Here is a 25,376-nt window from a genome sequence, read left to right on the forward strand (position 1 = left end):
TGTATATTATCCGACGCTCTTATATCTTTCTTTACCGCTTGAGACTATGTAATAACAATCGTGAGACCGGCACAAAAAATTAAACGTTATAACTGTATTTGCGCGCAATCGGATAAAATAACTTTTGTTCGTCAGTTTTGCACGCACGAGAGTCGTCAGTAAAATGTGTTTAAGACTTCATTGATTTACAGAATCAAATAAAATAACCATCTCCTTGAAAACGTCTACTATTACGAAAGTAATCTGGAATGAAATTTTAAAATCACCTAAACAGTTAGAGGTGTAATTGATTCTTCCTCTCTTTTTCGAACGGACGAAACTGCCCGGAAACAGAAGTGTAGTAACTTAATTATGTATGTCTAGTTCTACCAAGCTTAAATTTGATCTCGCTTTCAGCTACGTTTAATCTCTTTCTGATTTTAAGAATCAGAAAAAGATGACGAGTGTAAGCTAAACTGAGATTACACTTAATTTGCAGGTGTCGAAGTCTAACGCTCGTAAGGAGTTAAATGGGAATTTAAACAGTTTCGCGCGCTGTAGCATTCTTTTTGGCGATGTATTGCGAGAAGGTCGCACGTACTCGAATTAAAGTGGAGATGACGGATGATCGAGACATCAACTGGTCGAATCAGTGGACGATAGCTTGCTAATACGCGAGAGGAGGCACCGAAAAGAGTCGCGACCGCGAGCAAATACAGATATGAGATCATATCTGCGTATAATTAATTGCCAGTAAACTTCGACCTAAATAATTAAATGGAAACTGTGGAGAGATTTGCGAGCGCTTCTTCCTTTCCTCTTTTCGTTTTCCTTTTCTTTTTGCAACGAACGTGCCGTATCTTTCGTCCACAATCGCCCGATGGTAATAAGAAAGAGGGGAGAGAAAGAGAGAGAAAAACAGATTTTTTCCAGCCGATCAAGATGTAAAAATATTAAATGATGATCGTAATGTTTAAATGAACAAGATTTCGAGTTCAGAAAAACATCGCATTTCAGTTAAACATGACATGACACAAACGACAGTTTGATTGTATCTCACTATCGATACGACCAGACTGATTCATACCGATTCAGATAAACTGAATCGGTGGAAAGGGAGAAAAAAGATATGTAAACATTGTTTTTTAGCAGCCAATATAAAATTTGAATAGCAAAACGATAAAACGGAGATACGTGGCGAATCAATTTCTCCGATGTTGTCCGGTCTTACACGTTTTTGACTCGCCAAGTGCAAAAAATTAATGAAACAAAATCAATAGAAGGAATATACGCGTTGCTTGGTAAATTATTACTGAGGGTTTGGCCAAACAAATTATTAAGAAGGACGTTTCCTCGCTGAGTCGCGCGACGTCGTTATCATAATGTGCTTTATCTTAATTTCCCTCGACTTGTTTCTATTTGATTCGGTTTAATTCAATCCTGCCTCTGTTTCTATCGGCCGCAAAGTGAACGTTAATTGAGACTTTTTAATCACGGTATGTGCGAACTGTCATTTTATGGACGGCGCATCGCGCGAGGGTAGTTTATACCCTCAACCTGTAACAGATAATCTGCAAACACGCCGAAGCGATCGCGTAACGGCCACGCGAGACCGCGAAATAGAAAGAGTTAATTGCGGGGTTTAACGCGTTTAACCGTGCATTATTAATCACTACGGCCGACGTAATTATTGCCGGCTATTATTAGATACCGCTCTCGCGCGCGTACGTTAGCGCCGACATTATGTTCCTTCGTTCGTACGTTCGTCCGTTCGTTCCGTCCCGTCTGTAGATAAATTTATCGGCTGGAAAAATGAGTATCACGCCTACATTTCGCGCGGAACCCACCCGTGGCCGCCGAGGACGCGCGTGTGGGTTAGCGATTCGAATCTCACACCTTCGTGACATACGTTAACATCACGTTCGCGGCCACTTCCTTAAATCACACGACGCGCCACTTCTCGCCGACGTTCTCGTTCGGGCGCGACAAACGCGGCTTCAGCTTAACTTCCTAATTGATACTGAACTAACGTAACTGTGATACATCGCGATTTCCTTATTGATTTCAAGAAGAAGTTCTCGATTTCAGTCACGATGTGTGACTCTCGTGAAATAACGTTGGACTGTTTATTGCGATAAATATTACCGCGTGCCTCGGTGGTCGAGCCGGTGAGACGTCCGCCTAGTGGCAGGTCCAGGTTCAAACCTTGGCTTAGGTAAAATTTTTCGCAATAAATTTAAAAATTAAATGGAAGTAATAATAGAAGGGACTCAGAGCCTAGACAAGGTTGTACCGTCAAAAAATTTTTCTAATGGACGACAATAACTTTCGGTCCTAACTGGACCAGCTTCAGTACATAAAAGAAAGATATAAATTAACGCATGAGAGATGACGGAATACAAATGATACGAGAAATCACGCAGTCAGTAATGTAAAATATAAAAAAGTAATTGGTACGATCGTACATAAAACGCGACGCAAACGTGTGGAACATAAGTCACAGGAGAATAACGATAATGTTATATTTCTTTTTGCGTATTTGGCGCTGGAAATTATTCCCGCTGCAGGTTCTTTGATCGTCTGAAATTTCTTTCGACAAGAATGTCATAATATCCATAATTTTCGAATAATTAAATACCAAAGATAAAGAAATAAGGGAGGCTTCTAAGTTTTAGGGCAAGTGGCAATAATATATTCAATAATTGAAGTTTATTTCGCACAGCCTTCATGCATTCTTAGAATTTCTACTTGTTACCAATTTTCAAAAATATGCAACGCTAAACAAAGATAAACGACAAGTATTGCTCCAGGGAGAACGGACCGGCCAGAGAGATCGCGATTAGAACACGTCCCGTGAAATTCCGGGACACCCTGTATATTTAATGGACCTCGAAGTCGAGTATCCAGCGTGTGCAGAAAATTATTGCGTTACGGGGGACTCCGGGACAAGCACGGACGCTGAATACACGTGCGTTGAAGTCATCGGCGCGGCGGCATCGCGGGATATATACCTCGCCGTACGTCTCTGGACCCAGACGCGAACCCCATTGCGCGATAATTGAAGTCACGCTTCGTGGGAAGCGCGGCCTTCGCAGATAGAAGTGCCGTCGCACAAAGGGTTAGACAAAGGGCGTGCTTGAGCGTTTCGACGGTATGACTCCGTATGCCGCCTTCACAACCCTGCGGTGATCTTCAGGGGCCGGGCAAAAAGCCGTCGACGTGGACGAAGCCCGAGGATGCCGTCCGCGCGACGAAAAAGAGGACAGTTTTGGCCCGTAAGAGAGCGCGGGGGAGAAGCAGCCCGAGAGGGACCCGGGCCCCCGGACGGCCCCAGGGAGGCCACGAAGACGGTGCGCGGGACCAGAAAAGAACGGGCCTCGAAAGCGGAACAAAAACGTCCGAACTGCAGAGTCGGCGATTCCCGAAGAGTCGCGGATCCCATAACGAATGACGAAGGTGGGAGGAGAAAAAGATACGACGAGAGGAAAGGAAGAGAAATGGACGCGGAAAAAGAGAGAAGGGAGAGAGAGAGATGCTATTTATTACGTATATTGGGGCTGACATGAGTCTTTAGGAATATCGGATTGTAAATAATTAATAATGTTAAAGAGAAGACAAATTGTCAAAATTATCACTTTTCACAGAAAATATTATAAAACGAAAGATTATCGAAAGCTCCAATTTTGGTTGGTTTTCATAAATTAACGTTTAATAATTTGTCTCATTTATGATCCCAACACTTTGTTTGGATAGGACGAAAGCTGGCAAATATTTTTCCACGTTGCGATTCAAAACGTGATCTCTAACGGAGGGAATCGAAGAAAATATTTGTAATCCTTTGTCATCCAATTTTTCTGATCTCTATAATACAAGCTTTTTTCAAGCTGAGAGAAATCAATCCTTTGTTTGTTACCTTGACAGCAACATCGATTGGGACTTCACCGCAATAGCAAAAGGCGGTACACGAGGTGCTGTATAAAAGAATCATGTTTCTCGAAAGCAACATTACCAAATAAAAGATTAAATTTAAGAAAAAGAGAGATAAACGTGTGTGGATGAAGAGAAGCCAAGGGCGACGGTAGGCGGCTTGAAAGAGACGGAAGGGAGGGGGAAAGGACAGAGGGAAGGATCTTCAGAAATAAAGCGGCGTTGACGCACACCGGGGGTAGAGATGGGACCGACTGCGCGCTTCTCAGCGGTCCTAAGGCCCTGGTGCGCGTGCAGAGGTAAGGGCTGCGCTCGCTCGTCCGAGATCAAGTTTTTCTCGAGTCTTCGAGCCATCGGGAGAGTGTGAGAGAGAGAAGGGGGGAGGAAGAGAGAGAGAGAGAGAGGCCGGAGGCCCGAACTCGAATCCGAGTTGATTTCCTGGCACGCGGTTCATCTTGTCGTTTATTCCTCTCCCGCTCTCTCTTACTCTTTCTCTATCTCCCTTCCTCTACCCGTTACAACCGTCTTCTCTTCCTCGTCTCTCGCCGTTTCCCTGCCCTCCAATCCCAGAATGTGGCAGGACTGGAGCACAGATGGGATATCGGTAACACGAGGGCGCCAATTTCGAGATTCCCTATTTTCTAGGTAGCGCCTTACGCAAAACAAAAGCAGAATGGAATAGTAGTGTTCAACTGCGGTTAATTTTTGGGCTTCCGAAAAATTCAAGATTTACAAAAAAACGTGAGATTGAAAAGAAATTGAAAATATGAGAAAATTTCAGGAAAATATCAGATTTCTCATATACATTCAAGAGTTAAAAGAATTATCAAATATGTGCTAAAACAAATTCATTTAATTTCAGAATGTAAAAGTAGAAAAGAAGAAATAATTGACGGACTAATGGAAAAGTGTGACATTATTCAAGATTCAAAATTTTAAGTTGTTTCAATAAAATTATAAAAATAAAACCGAAATACGCAGCTCTGTCATCCGCTTGCATCTCCAATTAGACAAAGTCTCTTATCTCTCTCTCTCTCCCTCTCACTTTTTCCCCCTCTCGTGAAATCACCGGCTATCAATACTTTATCAAAAATGTCAAATTCCCCAAAAGTTCTATCGCCGAAGGCAAGATTGCGAATTTATGAGACACCCTGTACAAGTGCAGAGTAAAAAAGTTCGAATTAATTAGGATATGCTTCGTTCTAATAAAACGAGACCAGACGGCGACGGTGGTGGCGGTGGCGGTGCGGCGCGGTGCTTTCGTATAAATTTGAAACGCGCCCTGTAATTTGAGAAAACGTCCCGGGTCCTAAGCCCTATTTATGCAGCACTGAACCGGCTGTAAACCGTTCGTATTCACGATCTTCTCCTCCCCCTCTCCCACCTCCTCCTCCTCCTCCTCCTTCTCCTTCTCTTCCTCTACATCCTCTTTCTCTTCCTACCGCAAAAGAAGCACGTCCTTTTCCCCGCGTGCGCGTTGTCCTTCCATCTATCGCCTCTCATCTCCAAAGATTCCTCTATTCCTTGCTCCCTTCGTCACTTTTTCTTTCTCTCTCTCTCTCTTTCTCACCGTCCCTTTATCCCTCTGTATATCACTCTATCGCCGGCTTTAATTGCATTAAGGGTATTGTTGCGTAACGCAATTCTCAGTCGGTCGAATTATCGCTTGTCTGGCGAGAGAAAGACACGCGGCGCGCGTACGTTGCCGCTCTAATTATTGTGTCATCGAGAGTGAGAAGGAGAAATTGATGAATGCGGGAATAGTATCGAGAGAAGAACCCAAGTAGAAATAATGTTAATGGGGAAATCTCCCTCCCAAAGGCTTTTTAATGATAATATCGTTTTATAATTTTTATACGTCGGTCAAAATTTTTAAAAAAGACTTCGAAACAGAGGCAAATTAAGTTATAAATTATTTTAATTCTGTTTTTCATTTATAGTTTATAGCCAATTATGTATTTATAAGGAACAGAGAATATTTAAATAAAACTTAAAAGCAGGAAGTTTGAGCAAGTAAATTCTACCAATTTGTTCGAAAAATATATACAATACATATGCATATATTCGTATACATGTATATATTTGTCGACTTAAAGAGTACTGAAGAGTTTCTTTCAATGTCCGATACAACATTATCTCCCAAGTAATTAATCATGAGCGTAAAGTTGTTAGCTGTATTCCGCAAATACACTTTCTGCCCATTTAATTATAGCGGTAACGAAAATACGTGAAATAGAGTCTGAGAACTTGTGCGCGTATCCTCGAATTTCTGTGTCACTCTCATGAAGAGCGAACAAAATTGATTTGATTAATTAATGCTCAATTCTACATTGCAGAGAAGCAGACGTATGAAACTGACTGCAATTGCATTGTATATTGTCAGTGTTAGGGTAGCTATGATTCTGAAGTGAGTCTCACGCAAGCATTACGCTACACATAAATTTAAGACGATTAAACGTGATTATGAAAATAATATAACAATTCTGTTCCCCGACGATTATAGTCATTTATGGCCTGTACATATGTTTTAATTTAAATCATCTCATCAGCACAGCTTAGAATAAAAATAAATGCATAGAGATGATCTATCAAATTAAATGTCTGAATGATTCCGGCGCCAATCATGCTGTCACGTCTATCTCGCGCGGTATCAATTCAGCAATTATGTATATATAGGTATAATAGCCCCGCTGAATCTCGCGCCGCGGACGACAATCCGGATTCACCCGGTCGCTCGCCCGCCTCGCGAGAAGGGGTCTTATCCGGCAATCGAGAAATTACATTACGCGAGAGCGCGGGACGGGGGACTGTGGCACGGCGCACAAAAAGCACCGAATATCTTTCAGGAGCCGACGAAGGAAGCATCATTAATATCACCGGGACGATCAATCAAAAAGCCAAGCGGCGTGGACTTACCTTGGTGGACGTCGTACTGGGCCTGGTGCCGCCGATGCCGATGGCATATATCTCCACCTCGTACCACTGGACGCCGGTCTCGCGATCGAGCTGGGCCGCGGTGGACAGCACACCGGTCTTCGCGTCGATGTCGAATAGCCGATCGACCTGGGGCCGGTCGCCGGCGGTCACGTTCGTCACGTAATACTCGAGCTCGACGTTGGATCGACGGCTACGCGCGCTCACTCGCAAAACACTGGTGCCGATCGGCTCGTTCTCGTAAACGTTGCCCTCAATCTGACCACGGTGCTCCCAAATCGGCTGATCGTCACCGCCCTCGCCCGGTACGATCAAGGTCACATAAGTCTCGGACGAGCGACGCTCCGCCTGGACCGCCTCGTCCGTCGCTCGGACGCCCACCTGATATTTGGAGTAGCTTCGTGCAAAGAGGCTACTGTTCGAGGTGAATTGCGAAGGTATCATGGAGAGCTGACCGCTGCTCTGATGGATCTGGAACATATCCGAGTAGTTGGAACGGAGTAGCTCGTACGTCACTATGCCGTTGGTGCTAGAATCGAGATCGCGAGCGACCAGCTGCGTGACCACGACATCCTCGGTCAAAGATTCATGGTAGTTGAAGTTGCCGGCGCGCATAGGCGGCAACACCACCGCCGACATGCTGACGAAGATCGGCGCGTTGTCATTGGCATCTTCGACAATCACGATCACCAGTTTCTCGGCGGACAGCCGTGCACTTGGCGGATACGCTTGATCAGTGGCGATCACCGTCAGCTTGAAAGTGTCCACCTCCTCGCGATCGATCGGGAGCAGCGTATGGATCACTCCGCTCACCGAGTTGATACCGAAGCGCCGCACCTCATCCTCCGGGTCCTGGCTGAGGATCGAGTACCTGACCACGCCGTTCTGTTCCGAGTCCGGATCCTCGGCGGTAATGGTGACGATCGGCGTTCGCACGGGGATACCCTCGCGTATCTGACGTACTATCGCTGTATTCGGAAACACTGGCGGGTTGTCGTTGGTATCGATCACGTCGACGGTCAGCCTGGTGATGGAGCTGAGCCGCGGATGACCTCCGTCGCTGCACGTGACGTTGAGACTGTACTGTGCCAGCTCTTCGTAATCGAGCGGCTTCCTCAGGTACAGAATTCCAGTCAGCGGATCGATATAGAACGTGTCCCTTTTATTACCGGCCGATATAGAGAATGCCAGCTCGCTGTTGGTCCCCAGATCGTTGTCGGTGGCCTTGAAACGCAAGAGCTCGGTGTTGATTGGCGTGGTCTCCAGCACGGAGATCATCGACTTGTTGTCGGTGAAGCGCGGCGTGTTATCGTTCTCATCGAGCACCTCGATGTGGACGGTCGTGCTAGACGACAGTCGCGTCTCCAGACCGGCATCGTGCGCCACGACGGTCAGCACGTAGGTGTCGGACGTTTCGCGATCGAGCTCCTTCATCAGCGAGATCTGCCCGGTGGCCTCGTCTATCACGAAATGACCATGCTGATTACCGTCCTCCAGCGAATAGAACACGTCGCCGTTCAAGCCCTCGTCCGCATCGGTCGTGTACACTCTCAGCAGCTGCGTGCCGATCACGGCACCCTCGCTCACCTGTACCCGATAGGGCAGACGCTGAAACTGCGGCACATTGTCGTTAACATCGGTGATGTAGATGGTGACCTTGACGCGGTCGCGAAGGCGGTTAACGCCATTGTCGGTGACGGTAGCTTCCAGATTGATATAGCTGTCGCCGGTATTGGTCACCAGAAGTTCGCGGTCGAACACGCGCAGCGATCTGACGAAACCATTCCTCGGGTCGACCACGAAATCCTGCTGGCTGGCCGGCAGCGAGAACATGAGGTCGGCGTTGCGGCCGACGTCGCGATCAGTAGCCAGTAGCTTGCCGACGAAGGTGTCGGGCGGCTCGTTCTCACGTAGATGAAAGCTGAAACTGCTGTTGGTGAACTCGGGCGCGTTGTCGTTCTCATCGATCACGTGCACCACCACCGGGACCACGGAGCTCCGCGATGGGCTGCCCTGGTCGGACGCGGTGACTTCGAGCGCGTAATAGTCCCGTTCCTCGCGATCGAGCGCGTTCTTCACATACAGCTGGCCATCCGGAAAGATGCCGAAGCGACCCTCCGCATTGCCGTCGGTAACGCTGTACAATATCCTGCCGTTGGCGTCGAGGTCCGCGTCTTGAGCTGTTAGCGAGAAGAAGCGTTCGTTGACCGGAGTGGATTCCGGCAGCGAAGTCTCGTAGCTGGCCAGTCGAAAAACCGGCGTGTGATCGTTGACATCTTCGATCGTCACGCGGATTTGGTGCTGGGCGGACAGCGGTTGCTTGCCGGAATCGGTCGCCGTCACTTCTAGATGGAGAACCGTACCGGGCGGCGCACGAATCGGCTTGTCCAGGTAGATGATGCCCGAGTTTTCGGCGACCCTGAACTGCCCGCCCGGATTATGCGTCAAGGAATAAACAATTCTGGCATTGGCGCCGGTGTCACGATCCCTGGCTCGGGCCAGACACACCTCCTGCCCCACCGCCGCGTTCTCTCGCAAGAGGATCTCGTCGCCCCGTTCACCTCTGGGAAACCTTGGCGGGTTATCGTTGACGTCCTGCACGGTAATGTTGACGGTTGTCTGGCCGTACGCGAAATTTGCGTGCGCCGACAGTTGCAGGCTGTAATAGGCGACACGTTCGCGGTCCAGACAGCCGGCGGTGCTGATGACGCCGGTATTCTCATCGATTCTGAAGTTGCCCTTGGGATCACCGAACACTATGGCATAGCTCACTTTATCCGTGTTGCCGTACTGCGTAACATGTACCGTGCCGACCTCCCGACTACTAGGCGAGACGGAATCGCAATCGCCACGATCCTCGAAAACGCGAAACTCATAGCCGTTGTAAGTGTCGAACTCGAGATGCTCCAGATCCTCCTCGCGTATGATTTCTACCACGGCGTTCTTAGCTGCCACCCGATCGCCAGTGTCCTTCGCTGAGATGGTCAATTCATACAGAGTCTCGTGCATAGCCCGTAGAGAACCTTGCAGGACAATCTCGCCTGTCCTTTCCTCCACCATGAAGAGGCCCTCGCCGCCGGATTCCAAAGTGTACCTCACCTGAGCATTCTCCCGAGCATCGGCGTCGGTCGCCGTCACCTTACCTATCGTCGTACCTGGCGGAGCATCTTCAGAGATGGGCATCAAATATCTCCAAGGATAGAAGATCGGTGAGTTATCGTTAATGTCCTCCAACGTTAGCACCACGGTGGCGGTCGAAGACTGCACCGGCGTGCCTTGATCCTTCGCTATCACTAGAATGCGATATGCCGCTATGGTTTCCCGGTCCAGGGCGACCATGGTCATCAGCTGACCGCTCAGGGCGTCCAGAGCGAAGGTCTTTGGATAATCACGCAAGACGCTGGAGTGAAAGCTATACGTGACGCTACCGTTGGTACCCTGATCGCTATCGACAGCCGATAGCCTGGCTACCTGACTACAGGGCGGCGTGTTCTCCGATAGCGTGACCTCGACGACGTTCTCGGTGAAGCGTGGCGCCTCATCGTTTTCATCGAGAATCGTTACCTTGAGCTGCGTGGACGCGTACTTAGTATTTGGACCGCCGTCTCGCGCCGATACGTGTAACACGATGCTACCTTGTACCTCGCGGTCCAGAGTAGCCACGGTGGTAACCAGGCCGGTGTCGGTGTCGATGGCGAACCAATCCTGCTCATTACCCTCACCGAACTCGTAGTAAATCCGCGCGTTCAGCCCGGAATCCGCGTCCGTGGCCGAGATGCTAGCGACGAAGCTGCCGATCGGTGCGAGTTCCGACAGCACCGCCGAGTACTCGCTTTGCTGAAATACCGGCTCGTGATCGTTGATGTCATTCACACGGATCACGAGATAGGCTGTGCCCGATCTAGGCGGCGTACCATCGTCGGTGGCGACCAGTGTAAGATTATATTTAGGTATTTCCTCGCGGTCCAATCGACCGGCGACCCGCACGATGTCGAAGCTATCCATTCTCTGCAGCCGAAAGTGGCCCAACTCATTGCCGGCACGTATCTCCACGCTGGTCTTGCCGTTCAGACCCTCGTCGTCATCGAGCACCGATACCGCCGCGACGATCGCGTCCTTAACGGCGTTTTCGTCGACGGTAGCGAAGCGCGAACTCGGTGGAAAGTAGCTGAATTTAATGACGGGATCGTGATCGTTCGCGTCCAATACATTCACCGTCACGTAAGTACGACCGTCCTGTCTGGGCGAACCGTGATCGCGAGCGAAGACCGTGATGACGCAGCTCTTGGGGCAACCGCCGCTCGGTTGGTCCACCGTGCAACGTTGTTGGGGGCAATTCAAAGGCTCGGCTGTCGTGATCGCGCCGGTCTCTGGATCGATTGTGAACTTGCGCTCGGTATCCGGCAGATAATACGTCAGCTTGGCATTGTCTTCCGTATCCTTATCGGTGGCGTTCACCGTCAACACATTGGTGCCGACTGGCGCGCTCTCGTTCAACGTCACCACGTAATCGCTCTGTTGGAACACGGGCGGATTGTCGTTCACGTCTAGCACCGTAACGTTCACCAGCAGATAACCCAGTCGCGGCGGTCGGCCGCGATCGCGGGCACACACATTGAGCGAATAGAATTCCACCTGTTCGCGATCGAGCTTGCCGGTAGTCTCGAGGTGGAGGTACGACGTCTCACCTGTTGGATTGCCAGTGACTTCCAGACGGAACTTGCCATCCGTATTGCCGTCGACGATAAAATAATCGTCCAGCACGCCGTTTTCCGGTGTATCCCGGTCGGTCGCCGCATCCAACAGCAGCTTGGTACCCGCCACGGCTGATTCTGAGAAGCTAATCGCGATGCTGGGCTCCGGAAATTCTGGATTGTTGTCGTTAATATCGAGCACCAGGATTCGCACCTCGATCGGATAGGTCGGTTGACTCGAGAGCACGACCAGATCGAACCGATCGCTGACGAGAGCTTCACGATCGAGAACTTTAGCCGTTCTTATTTTGCCATTCTCCGGGTCGAGCACGAACTCCTGGGGCGGCTCATTGAATCTGTACGTGAAGTCAGGCTTCACCGGTATCATGCCGACCAGGGTGCCCTTGGGCTCGCCCTCCCTGATCTCCAGCTGGACTCGCGTGTCGACCGCTCTGCTCTGCATCGCCAGACCATCCTGCGGCAACATCGGTGACCTTCGTGGCACTAACCGCGTGACCCTTTGAGGTAGGTTGCGCGAAATAAAATAGTTGTTGGACGCGGCCACTGCCACCGTCGCCGTCGCCGCCACCGCACCCGTCGCCGCGTCCTGGCCGACGACCTGGCCGCCATTTTGGTCCACCACCAACAGTAGTCCCAGGAGCAGGGTCAGGATCATCGATCCCCTTATGATCATCTCTTCTGTCTCGCCGCGACACGCCCACCTGCCTTAGCCAAAACTCGGCTCACGGTGACTCGAGTCGTAGGCGTAAAATCGCGCGCTCCGATTACGCACTACCTGTCGTTCTTCCTCCTCATGGTCGTGGCCGGCGATAATCCAGTCGTCGTCTTCCGCGTCTACGTACCGGCGCATTGCACGTATCGCGACATTCCGCCAAGGACGGAGATTAATCGCGCGCGACGACGTGAACCGCCGTCCTCTGTCCGGCGATGCGTCGCATTTTTTTTCCCCACCGGGACCAAAGTCCCGATTTAAACCCGGAGCTGGTGGGTGCTTTCTTTTCCGTCTTTCTTCCTCTTCTTCTTCTTCGTGTCTGTTTCTCTCTCTGTCTCTCTCTCTCTTGCACACACACTTTCTTTCCTTATTTTTCTCTCTCTCTCTTTCGTTCTTTCCTCCTTTACTCCTCCTTTCCTTCGCCGCTAAAAGTCAAGTGTATACGAGAGGAGACTTCACCCGGCAGAGGGGGCAGTGACCCGCCGAGAGCCGCGCCTCGCGAAACGCGCGTCTGCGGATGTTCGCGAATGCTTCGCGGGTGCGAGAGCGGAAGATTTTCCGATTAGCAATCGTGATTTGAAATCGAGAGTACACGTATCTTCCTCCCTCCGCAATAGATTCTCCTCTGAAGAGACTGCTCTCCTTTTCCAGCTCTTGCGCTGCACGCACATCTACGTCACGTGCTTCGCTCTGTCATATTGCATTTTCCGAACGACGAATCTCTCTCTCTCTCTCTCTCGAAGAGGGATGACCGACACATCAACGAGCAACGATTTTTCTATACATCTCGCTGTATCTCGAAACACTGAGATCCTTCAGAATCCACGGATTTATCACTAAAGCCCGGTTTAAGCTCGATAGAACGTCACGACGTAAACACTGCACAGGGACGAGGGCACACCGTGATCCAACATCCGGAACACAAGACGCAAAGAATTACGATTCACAATGTATCCTCGCGAGAGTTACCAATCTAACCGAACGAGTTTAGCGAGCGAACCCCCGAGGGACTCGAATTCGCGATTCACCGTCGAGTTCGCGCGCGCCCCGCCGTCGAACTCGCGCTATCTTTCACGGAAATTGTCAGGAAGTTCACGCGATCGCGATGCGGCGCTCGCACGGGCCCGCCGATCGCGAGGCAATCTCACGAGGCAACACAACGGGTTCGCGTGTGCGCGCGCGCGCGCAGGCGCTCACGCTCGCGCGCCTCGGGGTAGGCGTTATCGGGGGGATGAAGAGACGGACTGCGAGCAATCCGTGCGGGGGTTAATCGGCTGTGAGACCGAGGAGAACAGGGCGGGAGGGTAAAAAGGGCGAGAGGACGAATAACGAGACACCGCGGAGCCGCGAGGAGAGCGCGGCGTAGGGCCCCGATAGAACGCGGAACGTGGGCACCGCGAGGAAGAATGTCGCCTTCCCGAGGGCTGACCTGACTCGACTGAACCGAGCCGGTCCCAGAACCTCGCCGCTGCCGGGAGAGGCATTCTTCGGGCTGGCTGACGCCGTCCCTCTCCGATCCATCGGGCCCTCTTTCTCCCCTTCCGCTGCGCCCTGTCCTCCTCCCGTACCCTGCATCTCCGTTCTCCCTCTCTCTCCCGCTCACCGTCCGTACCTGCGCCCCGGCCGCCCCGCGCAAGGCCTATCGATATCACCTTCTCTGTCCGCTCTGAGAAACACACCGTGCGGTTCCACCGCGTTTCCTCGCTCCCCGACGGTCCCACTCGCTCCCTCCAACAACATCGCACCATCCCTTTCCGTTTCTCTCTCCCTCCCTGTCTTTCGTGTCAAGAAACGTTCGATCTTCTATCCCGGTCACTCTTCCCTTCCCCGAATGCTCATTTTCTTCGCTCTTTACCTCGGTTCTCTTTCCCATCTCCCATCCTCCCTCCTTCCCGTTCTCCTCTCCCCTCTACCATTTTGCCATACCACTGCCTATATCAGAATACGGGCCTCTTTGTCCGACGCGCATGGGGCCAGCCCTCCTCTTTCTCTTTCTCCCACTTGCTCTTTCCTGAGGCCCGCTGCCTCGCGATCATGGGCCCCGTTCTCCTCCCCCACCCTCTCGCTCGACTCACCTCTCCAGCTTTCCCTCCTCGCCATCTTCCACGCGCGATTCTTCCACCTTCGACTCGCCTCGCGCATCCCGCCGTCGTCTCGCTGAGATATTCTCCCTTTTGCCCTCGAGGAACGAGCAATGCGGAGGCTCAGGTATGCAAGATGGCCGCCGCACTCTGGAGCCCCGTGCGACGAGGACGTTGCTTCGCGTTGACGGGAACGAGAGAGACGTAGCCAGAACAAGAGGGACGTCGAGTGGACCGGAGAAAGAACACGAGAACGAGAAAGAGAGAGAGAGAGAGGAGGAAGAGGAAAAAGAGAAAAAAAACGAAAGAGGAAGAGAGAGAGAGGGAGTAAGAGTAACACGAGGACCAACGAGAAAAAGGGCGACGAGGACGGAGAACGAGAGATGAATAATGCGTGGGGGAGGAGGGGGGAATACCTGGAAGGGCGAGCGGGGGGACACCCCGACTTAGGGGATGCAGGCTGCCACGCGGAGGAACATCGGGACGTCAGCAGGGTGGGGCATGAAAGGCGGGGCGAGGGGGGGGTGATCCGCGGGATCCGGACTCACGGCCTGTGTGTAGATATATATCCGCGGGCCTATAGTCACTTTTATAATCCGTTACCCGCGATCGAGTGTTCCGCTCGATTCCTTCGATCCTCTTTCCTTCGAACTAATTCACCGTCTCGAGTTCCCCCTTCTCCCCCCGTCCCCTTCTCTCACTCTGTCTACTTTCCTCCTTCCTTTTTTCCCATGTATCTACGTAGTTTACTCGCTCGCTGGACCGTTGAGTCCCTTTAATCTAGTTTACTGGGTACAATACGGACGTGTACGCTGGCTGGCGCTTTGATAATGGGACCTTTGGAACCTACAAGAGCTACAACCGAAAATAAAATAATAGAGTTGCCGTGCTACTCCGCGTGGCAACCAAGTGTCACGCCACGCAAAAATGCGCCTCGCTGCGGAATTCGGCCGCGCGCATCTGACTTTGCAATGGTCACATATGGTCCGGCTTATGGTTTAGAATCCCAATTCGAAACCCAGAAAGAAGAATGAGAATATTAACCGGTGCCCACTCTTCATATACATGGAATCGAGATATGTTGATGAAGAAATCGATCAGTGACCGTAATGATAATAAAAATAATGAGTCAATCAAAATCAAAGATAGGAAACAATAAATAATATCAAGTAATCCATCAAAGTCTATCGATAATTGAAGAATCAATTGTTATTAACGTCTCAACATTCAGTAATATTTTCGTCTGTTTACTTTAATTTAAAAAGTGCAAGTGAAGAGGCACACAAGTCCATTTTAAGCTCCAACCGAAGATCGAACGAATTTAAAGAATTTATTTTGTTGCAAAGATCGAGAATTGTATAACATAAATTATAATATGAATTGACTTACGCACTGAAAAAAATTTCTGGTTGAATATGGACGAATCAGATAATTCCTTTAGGATTTACCAGAATTCCTTTAGGATTTACCAGAATTTCTGTAGGATTACAGGAATTCTGGTAAATCCTAAAGGAATTATCTGATTCGTCCATATTCAACCAGAAATTTTTTTCAGTGCGTGCACACAGAAATCCGATCTTTTTTTTCCGGCTCTCCTTATTCCTTTTATTCGGCGGAGGAGACAGATCGCTTTGGACCGACTCGCTTTACGTGGACTTAGATAAGAATGAGTACGAGTACTTTCTCGAATGAGTGGTCCGCCGAAGAATAGGGAGAGACGCGGCTCCTTATCGGATGATGGACGAGTCGCCTTCCTTCGGTCTGAAATATCAATGAAAATTGGAGGGCGTTTTATTGATAATAGGTGACAATGCGCCAAACAACGCGTTTCGCGCTATCTTTAGGTTTATAGGACTCCAAGGTAAAATGCATCCGTTCCACTCTTGAGTCGCGTTAAGTCTCCGAACGTCCGTCTTGTCAAGGAATCGTACGACATGCACCGACAAGTAATTTTCTGCATGTCAAATAATTTATAGTTATATAGCAAAATATACGTAAAATATAAATATATATATTTTACGTATCGATATATATATATATGTATATATATATATATCGATAAAAAATTATTTATTAAGAATTACGGATGAGAAATAATTCACCTATCTTATTTAATTTTATAATTAGTTAGGTAAATTTTAGAAAATAAGATTTATACCTATTATTAGAGAAAGATTCTATATTATGAGATACGCTTGTAATATGAGCTAGCAGGCTTTCAACATGAAAATGTTATCACAAATCATAATTCACAACGAATACATGATCTAATAATGAATTTTCCGCTAAACAGATTTCACTCCAAGGGCAATAAATTCACGATCAAACTAATAGATGTTGCCTATTAATTTAGCAAAAACCTGCTATCTCATATTAGAAGCTCATAATAGGGGACTTTCCTCTATGTGTTTCTCATGCTCCTTATCTTGAAATTGACTTCCTGTTTTGTAAATTATAAAACAATGGTACATATTATATTAATTTTAACTCTTCTACATATCTTTATTTCATTCATCACCTATTTAATTTAATACTTATTTGGTTCGTTCTTTATACCTGAACTGGTTGCACTAGTTCAGAGTTTATCTTTCTCTTTTCAATGTGAAGAGAAAAAGATAAACTCTAAACTAGTGCAGCCAGTTTAGTTAAAAAGAACAGACGCATCACAAGCCTGCGCTAGCTAAAAAATTTAGATATAAATTATGAACGCAATTGAAAGTGTTGATTCTACGTGAGGATATAAGTAGATGTACCACAAAATTTTGATATTGCTAGTACTTGTCCTTACAAAATTAATGATTACTCGAAAATCTAAGAAATTATATTAATAGATATTAATATATTTTTCAAGACCTGAATACTTTAATTATTTTCAAGACTTATTAAACTTAAACGGTCCATCTTAGGTGTAAAAATAATCTTGATAAATTATGTAGAACTATGGACAAAATATACAATATAGTTAAGATTGTAGTGCAATTAATACGATAATATGATAAACGATAATATAATTGTATTTTGAAGTAGATAGTAATTTTAAGTAGCGATCATTTGTTATCCGAGAGAAATAAATTGAAATTTGGTTCGTAGACTTGTCTCTCGAAGGATGCAACACAGGACGTTGAATCGCATGATTAATATCCTGCGTTCCGCCGCGATAACGCGCACGTGCATACGCCATTTGTTGTTCCGCGATATTAGAAAGGTCACGACCCAGGGTAGGAGGCGGAGGAATCCCGACATTTATCCGGATATAGAAAAGCCGTGACACTCTGTGCGCCGAAATCATCAATTACATTAATCCTCGCATATATCGAGCTTCTCGAACCCTGAAGATCGCGATATACGATCCTGATTGAGGAGAACGATTATACGAATCCTTGTATCCATATTGTTGACAAGATCACGCAAACTCTGCTGAACTATCTAATAATATGTGACAAATAAAATATATTCATTACGTTTATAAATAATACTTTTATAATGAATATTTTTCAAAAAATCACCCATGTACGTAATACGTATTTCTTTCAAATACAATTAAAACGCACATACCTATAAATTATATCAAATAACGCAGACATTTGAATTACTACATCTTTTGCGGGAAAAGCTCATGGTATAAGATTTCATAGCGCGATTGACAGATTGCAACATCGCATTGCATCCGAGCAGAAATCCGATCGTTCTCAACGTGGGTGTACAAGATCGTCGGCATCGAGCACGATTGCTTTTCGCAATAGAGCGAACGAGCTTCTCGGGGATACACAGTGAGAAATTGGCAGAAATGTCCCAACAGCTTATTTTGCGGGCGTGTCCCGTCGTAAATACACAGCCGACCGTTTCTCACGTGAAACACCCTTATTTCTGGCCTCGTTTACGAACATAAAAAAATACGCGAATTACAAGCATTTAAGATTAATTTTGTAATGTTAGAAACATTAATGTTCGTTTACAAGATTAAGTTTATGAATATTATAAATCTAAGTTTATTCATATGTCGCAATACTTTATTACGAGACACGGTAGTGTCTCGCGCCAAGTATAAGCGTAGCTAAAACTGCGCGTAGAATAAACGCCCCTAGTAGCACAGTGCATGGACCAAACATTGATTAAACATTGGCCCAATATTTCGTTGTATTGGACCAATGTTTAATCAACGTTTGATCTATGTACTGTGCCACTAGGAATGCGCTCACATACACGTACACACTAATATAAGTTTTAATCTTTCTTCCCGTAAAATTTGTACACCCACACACATAAAGTACTTTAAAATTATATTAATAAAATTGATATAATTTGGAAGTAATTTCTTATTATTTTTCTAAATTCTTTATCAAAGATTTTATAGAGCTCAAGAGGGAATTTACTCATCGTCAGAACGTAGAAATTTGTTATTGCTGTAAGAGAGAACACTACTATATTTGTATCGAAATATTTGTTGGACGATTCTTTAGAAATAGAGTAAAATAAAAAAGATAATTATGACAATGTTCATATAGTATTTTAATAGAATGTCTTTTGTTACTGCCCACAACAGACTTTGATAAAACTCGACTTGCAAAGCCCAGTACGAAGGAAACTATTATTTCTGTGTTCCTTTGACTATTACGCGTGGGCTTGCTTACAATTAGTATTGAAACATAGACCCTGTAAATTGAACAGTTCTCACTTTGCTGACAATGAAATAACATTCCTGTTAGAATTATCAAAGAAAAATTAATAAATTTCTATTTAATAACGTTTTAATACCTGAAATGTCAGTTTTATTAACAAAATATACATCTTTGTATATTTTTAATACAAAAAGATAATTATTAAAAACCGGCAGTTTCAATAAATTATATTATATCTTGGGTGCGCCATAAGCATCGGGCATCCTTTCTATTGTAAATCTATGCTGAGATATATACATTATTGGTACACCTGGTATCTTTCGTATTCTTCTTTTCAAATCTTTATCATTTGTTGCAACGATATAGCACTTATGCTGAAATAATGACACAAAGTATAATTTACTTTTATCTGTATACGGTCTATATATGGTAAATTTATATTACCACTATCTAAAAAAAATTGGTTAATACAATAAGATATAATCTGTACTTACTTGTGTTACTCTGTTAACGAGACAATCATCAGCATAGGTTCCCTTGTGCATACACTTTAATCTTTCGAATCTTGGATCCTTGATGATTCTTAATGCCAATTTATACTTCTGTCCAAGCTTCTCTAACTCGCCAATTACACAGTCCGTTATATACGGCGTACATTTTGCATAGAGGCATTCCATCATGTTCTGTATTATGTCTAATTTGTTTTTAATTGCGAAGTTAATGAAGTTTGTGTCAACTAAAATATGATACGGTGGTCCAAGCTGCATGTTATATTGGAAGAATAATGCAGAGGATTGTTGTGGCCTAAAAAAGAAAACAAATACTACATTAGCGCCAAAATGCAAAGCACCATCTTTTATGATAAATAATCATTTCGTATCGTGTAAAGATATATAAAAAATAATACAAAATGTCAGACTATATATAATATTATTTACGCTTCAGTGATTTTTATTTTAGTCTTATCTTCCTTCGGAGTTTTCTTTGATGGCAGCCGCTGCTCTGGCTTTCTGTAAAAAGAAATTGATTTAAATGTTTTCGTACACGATTTACAAAGACATAACGATGACTTGTCCAAGACCATCATAAGACATCAACTTACATTCGCGAATCGCTCAGACTAATCATCCTTTTCATCTGAGCAAATCTCTGCATCACAACTTTGCGCGTTTTCTTATTTTTCCCCTGCAACATATAATTTCACGGTAATTGTTATACATAAACATAATTTAATATGATTATAATATCACTGTACAATGTCTTTCTTTACATTAAAATACAATGTAACTGTAATCTCTTAATGCTCGCTTCATAGGACATGTTGACTGATATTGAACCGACAAAGCAGTCACTTGTTGAGTAAAGGCTTTGTACAAAGCACTTGTGTATCGTTGAATGCATATTTTTTTCCAAGTAATATAATAACTATTGTGGCAATAGAAATTACATACTTGATATTAATAATGTTATTAGAAAGTAGCAGCAATCTTTATTAACGACATATAGATTTTCATCTTCTGACAGTACAATATTTTATTTTCTAAGAAATAGCCATTACTTAAGTAGTGACAAAATGTAAGTAATATTGTTAAATTTGCGACATGAATTAACCACTTATATAAATTAACACTTGTTTCAAAACCAGTAAACTTAACATATAAACTAAATCACTAGAAAGCGAAGATAAAATATGCTATGCAATTTAACTGTAATATGTGTAAGCTAACCGCTAAGAGAAAGCAATTGACAATTTTTATCGTTTAATGCATTCAACGAGCAACTGCTTTGCCCAAATCGATTTACGACTCATATTCTCTTCCACAAATGCATGCTTAATGTTCATTTCTATCATTATAGATCAATATAGAATAGATCAACTTTAATCTCGTTCTAAGAATAAGAAGATAAAGAATAAGTTAAACCGAGATCAAAATTAATTGGCACTGATAGACGTTCATACTTTAATTTGCCTGGTGAAATGCACATTTATTTACAAAAATGCTCTTACCATTGTAGTTTCTGTGGACGACTATGTGTATGTAGTGTTGAATCCTTCGTGGAAAAAACTGCAATAATTAACATATACAATAAAGTATAAGAGACTTAAAAACTTTGTAATAAACAATTAATCTACTATAAAAAGCACGTGCGGACAACCGTTAGGTTAGAAGCGAAAGGAAACATTACTTTCTCAAGTTGTGGAAACTTGAAATGCTTTCGACGCATCCAAAGGCTTAGATAGCACACACGTCCTTTTCTCTTTTCATCTACAGATGTATTTTCAGTCTATTAATTGAAAAACATAGCTTGGAGTAACGTAAATTAGAACTTAACCTATTTTTTAGAAGGAGTCGATCCTCGTAGTATATAACCTTTAAAAAAGAAATAGGAGGTATCTAAAACACCCGAAAGAAATTCCAAAAAAAGGCAAGAATCTTCCTGGTTGTGCCAGAAAAGAACAAAGAGAGAAGCTCGATTAAAAACTCAATATAAATTTCTGCACGCACACCTTATCGAAGACTTTACAGAGAGAAAGCTGAGAGCTGCGCTTGCGCTGCTACGTTCCTCGAATGCGCCCTCTGGGAACGTTGGAAAACGTGGACATGAACTACGTAGCCAATGTCCACATTTTACCAAGTGGGTAATGCAGATTTACGAAATTTTGTATTAAAAAAATCGTACCCTTTTTGCCAACACAATTTGTAGTAGATTGCTCTCGATAAACTTGGTTGTCTACATATACATTTTATTGTAAACTTGAAGATTTGTTTAGGTTGAGAATTTTATTGTAACTTTGCATTTTTTTGGATTATAAATAAAATGACGCTTCTCTTTTACATTTGAATTACAGTTTTATCCGATAAAAACAACCACCTTACAGAGGCCCTCCACCACCCCCGCCGAATTCTTATAATACGATGTTTAAACGTATCGAATTTTTTATTTAAGAGAAGAAAAAGGTATGAAAAAAATTACATCGCGAAAGATCTTCTGCAAAGGATCTTCGCGCGACAATAAACTTTTATAAAATTTCAACTTTTTCTTCTTTTCTGATTATTAATTCAAAGTCACAGTGAAATAAAATGACTCGATAATAAATTGGAAAACAAATTAATTGTACATACACACAAAATAAAAAATAATGCGCGAAAATTAAGTTGACGCGAGAATAAATGCATAAATAATTCTACTCACCAGAGAGTTGCTCCGCTGTCGCCCGATGCCTGCCAGGCCGCCACCTCCTCTCAGACTCCTCTATTTCACACTGGTACAACAGTACACTCGCGCAAGAGGAGCTACTTACGATCGCGCGCGCTAATTACCGAAGTAACGCACGACACGGCACTCCCGGTGTTAATCGACGTGGACTCTACTGCAACGAGAACGAGAGAGCGAGAGGCGCAATTGCGCGCGAGAAAATACGAGCCGCGTCTGACGAGGTGGCGTCGTGCGAATTGACGCCCAATGAGAAATAATTCGTCGATCGTCATCGATGGACGAGTCATTTCTCACTGATTGTGAGCGGCAACGTTCTGGCGGCAGGGACTCGCGGACGTACGCGCAGCCAACTTCACGCGCGTCGCGAAAAGGGGAACCGAATGCGTGTGCGTTCGACGGGGCGATTTCGCGCGAACGTTCCTCTCGCCGCGCATCGCGCGTGGGAAACTCGGGTATTGCTGCACGCGCGAGGAGATGAGAATTAAAACCGAAGAGCCCGGTGTACTCGGGGCGCGCGAAGACACGACGACACCGTAGCGACGCCGACCGCGCGAGACACTTCGGCCGGGATTCCGCAGATTTACGCGTCCCGATGGATTACCGACGCGTCAAGTCGAATCTACGTCGCGCGACTGTTACGCCGGACAATGGAGCGAACTTACCGCGATTGTGCGTACCGCGAAACGCGACGACCAACTCACGGGACCGATCCGCTGCGTGTCCACGGGCTCCTCGAACGGATCAACATGGCGCCGGTTCCCGGCGGCCACTGCGCGGCGCTACAACGGCGGTGCTACGCGAGTCAAGTCAACGACGAGATGTATCTGGAAAAAACGCGCTCACTCGGAAAATATGCACGTTGACGACGCAATCGACACCTTCGCGGGTCTCCTCACGATTTACTCAACTTCACTTACTTATTTGTATTGGAACTTTCGCCTCGCGCTACTCGTCCAGGTGTTTGTGTGAGAGAGGATTGAAGAGGGCAAAAGAATTGCACTAGATTTGATATCACTTTTTCTATATTTTACACAGTGAATATTCGAACTTGTGCGTTGCGCACCGGCTTGACGAACACAGTAAGAAGAAGGCGGATGTACGTTCTCGCCCTCTCGACGTTTTCGCTAATACTAATAATCCCGAATAGAACCAAGGATACCCGAACGCCTCTATCCGAACTGTAGCGACGCTCGCAAAAGTACGGTGTCATTGCTTTGATACAACTTTCTTATGACCTATTCGTGATGACGCGACAAACCGACTGCCTCAATAATTTGTTTAAAGGGAGGCGAGCACGATTCGACGGTTTCCACTTTCCGTATCTCGAACGAGGTACGTTCTCCGAGAAGGACGAACACGACGTCCCACGGTACTCGCGGAATCGAAGAGCTCGATCGCGGCTGTAGCATCGTTTAACTGCGCGAGGGACGATCGCGCACTTCGTCCCGTGACACTCGTAACCGGCGGTTCGAACGACAGCGCGACTCGCGTCCCTTCTCGTCTCGACGCGCAGCGGCCGCGGCGGCGCGAACTACGCGAGTCGACGGCGCGTTGGAGAATCACTTCGATTTCGCTCGCGCGATGCGTCCCGAATAAGTGCGCAAATACGCGCGAGAAATACGAACGTGTTGATGCGCAATCGATATCCTCGCGGCTCTCCTGTACTCAAATGACCGTGATAGATTCGTCTCTAATGTAAATAACTCTTGTACGAGACGATCGCGTTGCGTAGACGATCGAGATTCTCGTAGGAGATGATCGCGACGCGAAGACACACGGAACGTCCGTCTCGCTCGACTGATCCGCGCGGACTGATTCGGCTCAATAGATTGTTTTTCGACCGAGGTCGGTCGGGCGCTACGTCATTTCTCGGAATCTCGGCTCGGCGACCGAATTGTTTACTACGTTACGTTTTTTTCGTTTTTTTGGAATCCGCGCTCGGTGTTCGGCCGAGGTGTTTACGGCGCCGTACGCAAGATCATTCACGCGACGACGGTCGAACGAGTCGGTTGTGTCCGCGCCGCTCCGTATGTCGTATTATTATTTCTCGATACGCGTTCGCGACAAGTACGGGAAGAAACCGCGATCGCTCTCTGCGAATAATCGGCGAACGATATCATCGCGTGATCGCAGAACTTTGCCATCTATCCTCTTAGCCAACAAGACAGATATCATAAGCTGGGTATACATTTACGAAACGAACGCAGAACGAACAACGAAAGCGAACGTTCGTTGTTATTATTCGGCAGATGTATACGCCGAAGCAAATGCGAGCAGAATGTTCGATTCGCGTTCGGCTCGATTCCCTCATGAGGCGGTACATCAAAGATAAAGGGAACGAACGCCTTCAGAACACGAACGCGATCTCCAAACGTTCGCATTCGGTGTTCGTTCGTAGATGTATACCCAGCTTAACGCGATTCACACGTGAAATCTACAACAACCAAGAATCAAAGCGCTAGCTAACTTGAAATTACTTTTTCATTGCGATTATTACGGACAATAATTGAAGACATTGCTGCAAGAAAGAGGCAAGTCCACATTTTGGCGAAAATGATGTTTTAACATCATTATATGCAACGTTCCAAGCCCGAACGATTGGTGTAAGAACGACGTACGTAAGTGCATTGTTAGTTAAATAAACTGAGATTTTTGGACTTGCCCCCCTAAGCAGATTGGTGCAAGAACGAGGTAAGTCCGCACTTGCCTCTGTGCCACAAAAACATAAAATGTGGACTTGCCTCTTTCTTGCAGCAATGTCTTCAATTATGTCCCGATATTTACAGAATAATGATCATCGTAGAGATAAAAGTACAGAATTGTCCCTTATATTTACTGCTAGATGTAATCTGTGAACGCGTGTTTTATACGAGTCCTAAAATGATGTTAACGAAAAATAAGTGATAACTAATTACAATGTACTAGATTTGTACTGCATATACGTTTTCCATTTACTCTCTTGTATCCATTACTTTTCTGAAGCGCTTGTTTTAACGTATCGAGCGAGCGATCATTCAGTGAGATCCGCATTGGTAAATACATGTGTATTAAAATGTAATGCAGATAATGCAGATACTAACCATAAGTTGCGTTATGTCTTTTGTAATATTATCGGCCAATCGATTTTGTCAGAAAGTTTAACAGTTTATATTGACCGCATCTAGCAAAAGAAATCAGCTGTTGATTTTTT

General features: G+C 45.8%; 2 protein-coding genes across 6 annotated transcripts in view; both read right to left on the bottom strand.

The window, feature by feature from the left end:
- Positions 1 to 12,423, bottom strand: part of LOC105560608 (cadherin-related tumor suppressor) — a 121,815-nt gene extending 109,392 nt beyond the window's left edge. Inside the window, 1 exon segment of the mRNA XM_012009855.1 lies at positions 6,823 to 12,423. Coding sequence (XP_011865245.1) covers positions 6,823 to 12,228 — 5,406 coding nt within the window. The 5' untranslated portion in view covers positions 12,229 to 12,423.
- A 6,713-nt stretch (positions 12,424 to 19,136) lies between these two features.
- On the bottom strand, positions 19,137 to 22,358 carry LOC105560582 (rRNA-processing protein FCF1 homolog). 5 transcript variants are annotated; one of them, XM_012009818.1, is made up of 7 exons: positions 21,340 to 21,547; positions 21,155 to 21,253; positions 20,976 to 21,033; positions 20,070 to 20,152; positions 19,906 to 19,977; positions 19,462 to 19,771; positions 19,137 to 19,341 (listed from the first exon to the last, which is right to left on the bottom strand). In XM_012009818.1, the coding sequence occupies exons 3-7, from the start codon at positions 20,976 to 20,978 to the stop codon at positions 19,198 to 19,200; spliced, it is 612 nt and encodes a 203-aa protein (XP_011865208.1). In that variant the 5' UTR covers positions 20,979 to 21,033; positions 21,155 to 21,253; positions 21,340 to 21,547; the 3' UTR covers positions 19,137 to 19,197. The 5 variants fall into 5 exon arrangements, with proteins under 5 accessions (XP_011865208.1, XP_011865205.1, XP_011865206.1 ...); XM_012009815.1 differs by having other exon boundaries at positions 21,155 to 21,234; positions 21,302 to 21,547; XM_012009816.1 differs by having other exon boundaries at positions 21,302 to 21,547.
- Positions 22,359 to 25,376: the final 3,018 nt, after the last annotated feature.

This window comes from Vollenhovia emeryi, unplaced genomic scaffold, assembly GCF_000949405.1.
Source record: "Vollenhovia emeryi isolate VEMERY1.0 unplaced genomic scaffold, V.emery_V1.0 DF939227.1, whole genome shotgun sequence".
NCBI lineage: Eukaryota > Metazoa > Arthropoda > Insecta > Hymenoptera > Formicidae > Vollenhovia > Vollenhovia emeryi.

Bases quoted from the DNA above. Each gene is read 5' to 3' on its own strand.
- LOC105560582 (XM_012009819.1), bottom strand. The intron at 19,978-20,069 runs GTAAGTTGATGT...TTCTTTTTACAG, and splicing joins AGTCTGAGCGATTCGCGAAT to AAAGCCAGAGCAGCGGCTGC. The intron at 19,772-19,905 runs GTAAATAATATT...TTTCTTTTTTAG, and splicing joins AAAATAAAAATCACTGAAGC to GCCACAACAATCCTCTGCAT.